General features: G+C 54.3%; 1 protein-coding gene across 1 annotated transcript; it reads right to left on the bottom strand.

Annotated features, from left to right (window-relative positions):
* Positions 1-496: 496 nt before the first annotated feature.
* On the bottom strand, positions 497-6,719 carry ANGPTL4 (angiopoietin like 4). Its single transcript, XM_012807527.2, has 7 exons — positions 6,234-6,719; positions 5,938-6,048; positions 5,690-5,807; positions 3,609-3,722; positions 2,931-3,026; positions 2,560-2,841; positions 497-1,157 (listed from the first exon to the last, which is right to left on the bottom strand). The coding sequence occupies exons 1-7, from the start codon at positions 6,567-6,569 to the stop codon at positions 976-978; spliced, it is 1,239 nt and encodes a 412-aa protein (XP_012662981.1). The 5' UTR covers positions 6,570-6,719; the 3' UTR covers positions 497-975.
* Positions 6,720-7,513: the final 794 nt, after the last annotated feature.

The raw sequence follows: 7,513 nt of genomic DNA, 5'->3' as shown, positions 1-7,513 counted from the left end.
TGTTTGGCGGGTCTGGGCTGGATTTGAACCTGCCACCTTAGGTGTACGTGGCTGGTGCCTTAGCCACTTGAGCCACAATCGCTGAGCCAGCACCTGGTTCATTTTAATAATACTTTCTTTAATCTGACTATGAGAAAAAAATAAATCTAAATGTGCGAGACACATCCTATTTCCACTGGGTGGCAAGACACAAGTTACCTGTGACTGGGGAGGGATTCTCATTTTCTCTGTGACATGTCTTTATAACAATTGAACTGTATGAGGTTTTGGTTTTTGTCTTGTAACTTAAAAATAAAAGATAAGGAAGATACACATCCCAAAATCAGAAATGAAGGAATTGCAATCAGCTATTGCATAACTGATAGAGGTAGGAGGCATAACCAGTGTTGTTGTTAAGGAGCTGGGAAGTCGTCGCCCTCCACCCTGGGAACATGTTTACATGGACTTTGAAACTGTCCACTTTTTATAACAAACTGAAGGACAAAAAAGAACAAAATGTACTGAGGTTGCTTTTATTCCAGGAACTCTATGAGCTCCGCTTGGACACCGCAGGCACCAGCTTGTGCCACGGGACCCACAAACAACAGCACCATGAGGGCAGCCCCCATGGCCCCTGGGAGCCCTGCTCCTCCAGCCAGTCAATGTGACTGGGTCCGCCAATGAGGCCGGCCTGGCCATCCCCAAGTGGTCCCTTTGCATCCCCCACTCCTCAGGCGGGCAAGGAGTAGGATTCAATGTCCCTTGGTCCCTCACTTTCTGGGGCCAGTACATGCCCTGGGGCCCTGTTCTCGGAGGACAATGCATGCAGCTCCCCATGCAGAAAAGGGGCCTACTGAGTCATGGTCTTCCTCTCTGTCTATGAGGCTCCAGAAGGCCTCCATTTGGATCCCCTGCTTGGGAAGGGAGTGACCATTTCTGGGCTAGAGCCAAAGTCCCCATCCTCTGTGAGCCTGAGACCAGGCCCCCTCCAGGAGACTAGGATGCTGCTGCAGCCACTGTGGGCTGGATCAACATGGTGGTAGCCTGCAGTGGGTAGTATCGGCCTCGCCAGTTCTTCCAGAAGATTCCCTTCTTACGCTGCTGCCGTTGCCGAGGAATGGAGTGGAAGTACTGGCCATTGAGGTTGGAGTGACTGCAGGTGCCAAACCACCAGCCACCTGCCCGGGTCAGAGGAGAGGGAACTTTATCAGGACCAGTAGGGCAGGGAGGAGATGGGGTGGGGATAGAGGTAGGACAAGGCTGGGCTTCAGACTTTATGATTTATTTATTTATTAAAAAGCTTTTTAATAGATAGGGTTTCATTATATTCTCCAGGTTGGGCTTGAACTCAGGGGCTCAAGTGATTCTCCCACCTCAGTCACCAGAGTAGCCAGAACTACAGGAACCCACCACCACAACTGACTTTTTTTTTTTTTTTTTGAGACACAGTCTCACTCTGTTGCCCTGGGTAGAGTGTAACGGCTACATCATAGCTCACAGCAACCTCAAACTCCTGGGTTCAAGTGATCCTCTTGTCTCAGCTTCCCCAGTAGCTGGGACTATAGACTATAGGCCCATACTGCCCTGCCTGGCTAATTCTTTCTGGTGGAGAAGGGAGTGTCATTCTTGCTCAGGCTGCTCTTGAACTCCTGACCTCAAGGTATTCTCCTGTTTCTGCCTCCCAGAGTGGTAGGATTACAGGCATGAACCACTAAATCTGGCCACATCCAGCTAATTTTTAAAATATTTTTGAGGTCTCATACCTATAATCTTAGCAGTCTTGGAGGATAAGGCAGGTGGATTGCTTGAGCTCAGGAGTTCAAGACCACTCTGAGCAAGAGCAAGACCCCATCTCTAAAAATAGTTGAGTGTGGTGGCAGGCACCTGTAGTCCCAGCTACTCAGGAGGCTGTGGCAAGAAATCACTTGAGCCCAAGAGTTAGGGGTTGCTGTGAGCTATGACACCACCACCCTCTACCCAGGGAGACAAAGTGAGACTCTGCCTCAAAAGTAAATAAATAAATACAAGTAAAAATAATTTTTTTGTTTGTTGTTTTTGCTCTGTTGCCCAGGGTGGAATGCAATGGTGTCGTCATAGCTCACTAAAGCCTCAAAATCCTCAAGTATTCTCCCAATTTAGCCTCCTGAGTAACTGGGATTATAGGTCCATGCATGCCTGGCTAATTTGCCTTGTTTTTTATAGAGGTAGAGTCTTGCTATTGCCTAGGCCAGTCTCAAACTCTTGACCTCAAATAATCCTCCCACCTCAGCCTTTCAAAGGGTTAGGATTACAAGTGTGAGCTACCATGTCCAGCCTAACATCATTTTTTAACCTATAAAGAAGAAATTTCAAATGTTTAACCCGAGCTTTGCCTTTACTTTCACATAATAACCCTATGGAGTGGGCACCATGGTTATACCCATTTTAAAGATGAGCAAACTGAGGCTGAGCACATCACAAATGAAGAGATGGGACGATAGATGTGATTGGGTTTGAAGGCAGGGCAGGGTGGCATAAGGGAAGGAAGGGAAGCCCTGGCCAGTGGGTCATGGCAGGGAGGATGGGGCAGAACCCACTCACCAGAGAGGGTCTTGGCACAGTTCTTATCCCCACGGAGGTCATGGTCCTGGTCCCAAGTGGAGAAGGGCAGGGAGAGGCCCTCAGGCGTGACTGTGGTGGCACCCAGCTTACTGGCTACGGGTGCTGTGAGTTGCAGGCTGTAGGCGGTGTCCTCGCCCCCCAGATGGACAGGGAACTGCAGTGACTCTGCATTGCCATCCCAGTCCTGCAGCTGCACGGCCAGACGGCTGCTGCGGTCCCCTGTGATGTGGTGCACCTTCTCCAGGCCTAGCCAGAACTCACCTGGAACAGAATAGGCTGCTCAGTGAGGCAGACCTAGCTGTGCAGCCCACTTCTCCTCCCCAGCCTCTGGCCCCACTAGAAACACCCACCTTGGGGATCCCCGAAGCCAGCTTTGTAGGCTTCCCAGGGCCGGTCAAAGTCCACAGAGCCATCTTGGCGCCTCTGAATTACTGTCCAGCCCCCATCTGCCCAGAAATGTACAAAGTCACCAGGAGGTCCTTCCTCACGGAACTCTGGCTCCCAAACCCCAAGCCCAGGGAAGGCAACACCACCATAGTATTCCTCCCTTTCATCCCAGAAGGACCAGAGAAAGAAGGGTCTCAGGAGGAATATTGTGAGAGGGGCTATAGGCAGGGGGATCAGGCCTGGTTCTCTATCCCAGGAACCCAGCAGGGAAGGAGGGAGGGAGTGTGCAGTGGAAATCTGCAAGACCTCTCTGGGTCCTCTCCTGCAGGTATTAACTACAGAACCCATTCCTGGCCTTGTAATGGGAGTCAGTGGGGGAAAAGGGTGCATTTTTTTTTTTTTTTGTCTTTTTGTTTGTGGAAAAGGGGTCTTGTTCTGTTGCCCAGGCTGGAATACAGTGGCATCATCACAGCTCATTGCAGTCTCGAACTCCTGGGGTCAAGTGATCCTCCTGCCTCAGCCTCCTAAAGTAGCTGGGACTACAGGCACCCACCACTGCTACACCCAGAAAGCACTACATTTTAAAGAAAAATAAGAGGGCCCTTGGCAAGAGTCCTCCTTGGCAGGCCAGGACATCCTACCTGAAGTCATCTTGCAGTTGACCAGGAATGGCAGGGACCCCTCAGGCTGGATTTGAAATAGTCCACTCTGCCTCTCGCCTTCCTTGAACAGTTCCTGACAGTCCCGGGGTAGCCCTGCAGGTAGACAAAGTAGGGGGTTGAAATGGAGGAGCAGACTGTGGGGGGTCTCAGGAGATGCCCTAGGGGTTGGGTGACAGAGAGGTGAAGAGTAAACCTGATGTCATGACCCACCTTTGACAACTGCCTAAGCTCTTCCATGGCTCCCTATGACCTTCCTCGGCATGGTCTACTAGGAGAAGCCTGTGTGCCCATGCTCCTTCCTCCTATACGACACCCCACCCTCTCTGGCCACATGGGCTTCCTTCCCATCTGGGCAACTTGTTCTGCCTGGGACTCTTCTGTGGCCTCAGCTTCTGCAAGGATGTCTTCCCTCACCCCCAGACTTCCTCCCTGTATGGGCATAGAGGTCTATTTCCCACCTCCCCAACAATGTAGCCATCTGGTGGGCCCTCCCCTACTCCACAAATATAACCCCCTCAACCACTTAATGGGACCCGGTAGGAGGGTGCTCTTTGGGCCAGTGACAACCAGCGGCTCTGCCCAGTCCAGCACCAGCATCTGTGCAGATCCAAGCACACAATAAAGGCTCGATGAATGAATGATCCAGAAAACAAAACCAGAGCAGGAGGGCAGCAGCTGATCTGGCGTGGTGGGGGTTTGAGGGGATAAAGGCTCCGCCCAGGGTCCCAGCTATCAGAGGGAGAGAGAGGGGAGGAGGGAGGAAGAAGGTTAGTGCTGGACAGTCCTTGGAAAGAATCACTCCCAGCCCAGCCAGGAAAGTAGGGGAAAGGTCAAGTGAGTTGCACAGCAGTGGTGGGGGTGGGGGCAGGCCCAGAGTGATCAAGGACATTTTCCGGCCCCTCAGGCAGCTCCCCTTTCCCCTACTTTTCCATCCCCTTCAATCAGGACAGGCACAGGGCCAAACCACCAATGTGGCTTCCATTCGTGCCAGCTGTTTGTCTCCTCAGCTCTGAACTTTTGCCTACTTGGCCTGGCTGAGCCCAGAGTCTGGGAGTCCCAAGCCCACAGGACATACCCCACATCCAAGTTGGGACCTGTGTCTGCTGCTAGCCCCAGAAGCCCCTCATTACCCCCTCCTCTGGTGATTGTCTGGGAAGATATACTGACTGCTCACCATCTAGAAGTATGAGCCTTGGGTGGAGGGGGAAAGGAGAAGGAATGCTGGGAGGGGACAGAGCTGGAAGGCAGCCACTGACTCTGGAGCCTGAGGCGGGGATCCGAACTCTCTCCTAGTTGGCTTAGATAGCCACAGATGCAGAGGAGGAGGATCCAGGGAAGCTGGGTATGAGGCGGTGAACTTAAGATTGGGAACTGAAAATTTGTGTTACACACACAGACATGCTGAAATTTGAGATTAGGATGGCTTTGGGAATAAAGGACCTAAAATTTGTGATGGTGGCAAAAGCCCACTTTCTGCGGGGGCTGGTGGGGAAGAAGGCTGAGGACAGGAAAAAGGAAGGAGAGGGTTCTGTGATCGGGAGCTCTGCATCTGTGAGATGCAAGAGCGAGTGTTTCTGGCCTAGAAGCTGGGTGTGTCCATGCCCCCGTGCCCCCTGCAAGAGGGTGATCCACATTCCAAGAGACTGTGGGGAGCCCACATTCAGAACCCCCTTACTTGGTGGCCTCTCATCAGTCACACACTCCTCCCCCACCCAAGGTTCTAACCTTAAGGAATACATCCCTGAGCTGCACTGTGGTCTGCTAAGCCCCCTATGCAGCTCAAGTCCCTCAGGATCTTCTTTCCCAGCCCCAGCTCCAGAGAGTGGCCAGTAGGGCTTGGGGACATTCCACTGGCTAGCTGGGAAGAAGAGTGGGGGGACCTGGTAGGACAGAGTCAAAGCTGAGTAGGGAGATGCCTCCCTCCATCAGCCCTTCAGACTGGAGAGCCCACAAGGACCCAAGGCCAGGACCTCTCTCCTTCTCCTTAAGGTAGACTTGACCAGGAACAGGGGAGGGCTCAGTGGACCTGCCTGAGGACAGCAAAAGGGCCAGACACTCACTGTGCAGGTGGCTGGCATTGTGAGCTGGGCCAACAAGCTGGGCCGTCTTAGGCAGCCTCTTTTTTCTGGCAGGCTTGGTCATCCCATTGTTCAGGTGTGTGGGGACCAGGAGGTCAACCTGGGATGGGACAGGTGAGGGCTAGCATCAGGTACAGCTGGCTCAAGCTGCCTGGCCTGCCTGGCTGCACAATCGGACTCACAGGTCCAGTTTTGACAACTTCCCTCCCCTCCTGGGACAGGCCTCCTACCTGGCTCTGCAGATGCTGGATTCTCAAGTGCTGCTTCTCCAGGTGCCGCTGCTGCTGGGCCACCTTCTGGAACAGTTGCTCGATCCTACTGTTCTGAGCCTTGATCTGTGTCTGGGGAAGGGTGAAAGCCTTGGTGAGGACCTAGCCGTCTGCCTCCATCTTCTCCATTCATCCACCCGCCCTTTTCCAAATCTCCACCCTTTGAAGCCAGGGCAGGGGAACCTAGAGAGCTCCGGTTGCTCTCCCTTCACGTCCACACTCTCCCAGGCTAGAAGAGCCGGTAGGGATGCACGTACCTGCAGGCTGCGGAGGGCCCCGGGGGCCACCTCCTCGCCCGGAACCAGGCTGTCCAGGTCTTGAGGGGGCGCTGCGGATCCCCCGGGGCTCTGGCAGGCTGCCCCGCAAGTGCTCAGGCGCCGCTCCAGCGAGCCCAAGTGACCGCGGGTACGCTCCACGTGTTCCCGCAGTCCCTGGCCGAGCTGTAGCAGCCCGTGCGCCAGCACATTCATCTCGTCCCAGGACGCGAAACGCGGCGACTCTGGCGGCGCGGGGTGGCCCTGAGCGCCCAGCAGCAGACCGGCGGTGGTTGCGCACAGCACCAGGGCTGCGCCGGCAGTGGGCGGACAGCGCATCCTTTCAGGCAGCCTGGAGCCGGGACGCGGAACCTCCGGGACTCAGGGCCTCCAGATGGCAAGGGCTGGAGATGCGTGGGACCTAGTGGAGACTCGCTGGGGTGCAGAAGTCTCTGGAGAGGACAGGATCGCAGCTGCAGGCCCGCTCAGCTCGGCTTGTTCCCGCGCCGCCCCCAATACCCCTTTTATAAGCAGGATGAGGGGAATAGGAGGCGGGGCGCTGGGAGTGCCCGGGGCGGGGAGTGTAGCCGTGGGTGGGGTCCTGTGCGTTGCGGGCCTCTGAGTTCTGTGAGCTGGGGGCCACTCTGGGGGTGCAAAACTCTGGCTACCCTGACCCCGCGCTAGACTCTGGCGGGCCTTCCTCTGCGATCCATGGGAGAAGTAACTCTCTTTCTACCCACGATTCCTTTCTAGGCTCCGGAATTCCAAGGTCCTCCATCCCGCCCCCTTGAGTAGTGGGGAAAGGTCTCTAGCGCTGGCAGCTCCTGGACGGCGTTCCTGACGCCCTACCCCGAGCAGAAAGGGCAGTGGGAACAGCTAATAAGCAAAATCTCTCCCCAGTGCTTTGAGTTCAGCGGGCAGGCGGGCGTCTTAAAGGTCCCCTACAATAAAGGCTTCGTGTGATTTCTGCCCATCCCCAAGACAACATGGGACATCTCCGGGCTCCCACGCTCCATCTCCAGCCAAGGGTTCATCATTGCAGGTGTTTCTGTGACATTCTCTGATTTTCTTGTTCTCCCCTGCCTCTCCTCTCAAATTATGAATGCTCTAGAAACAGGACCTGGGCCTGTTTTGTTTAGCCTCCAGCTGAGAGTCTCACCCTCATTGCCTACCCTTTCCCACCAGGGTCTTCAGTGTCCCAGTCTTTGCCTATGTTAAAGCCAAATCTAGGAAACAGAAAAAAAGGAAGGCTTCCTTCATTCACTCATTCAATAAAGAGAACT

The sequence above is a fragment of the Otolemur garnettii genome, unplaced genomic scaffold (assembly GCF_000181295.1).
Source record: "Otolemur garnettii isolate 467f Iridium unplaced genomic scaffold, OtoGar3 scaffold00071, whole genome shotgun sequence".
Classification (NCBI taxonomy): domain Eukaryota; kingdom Metazoa; phylum Chordata; class Mammalia; order Primates; family Galagidae; genus Otolemur; species Otolemur garnettii.
Note: the sequence above shows the minus strand (reverse complement) of the source record. Positions and strands in the feature narration are given on the sequence as shown.

What these genes read in the sequence shown, in the direction of transcription:
- ANGPTL4 (XM_012807527.2), bottom strand. Translation starts at nt 6,569, where the DNA reads ATGCGCTGTCCGCCCACTGCCGGCGCAGCCCTGGTGCTGTGCGCAACC. An exon ending in CAATGCCAGCCACCTGCACA is followed by an intron (nt 3,723 to 5,689) that starts GTGAGTGTCTGG and finishes GTCTACCTGCAG; the next exon opens with GGCTACCCCGGGACTGTCAG. An exon ending in CAACTGCAAGATGACTTCAG is followed by an intron (nt 3,027 to 3,608) that starts GTAGGATGTCCT and finishes ATTTCTGGGCAG; the next exon opens with ATGGGGGCTGGACAGTAATT.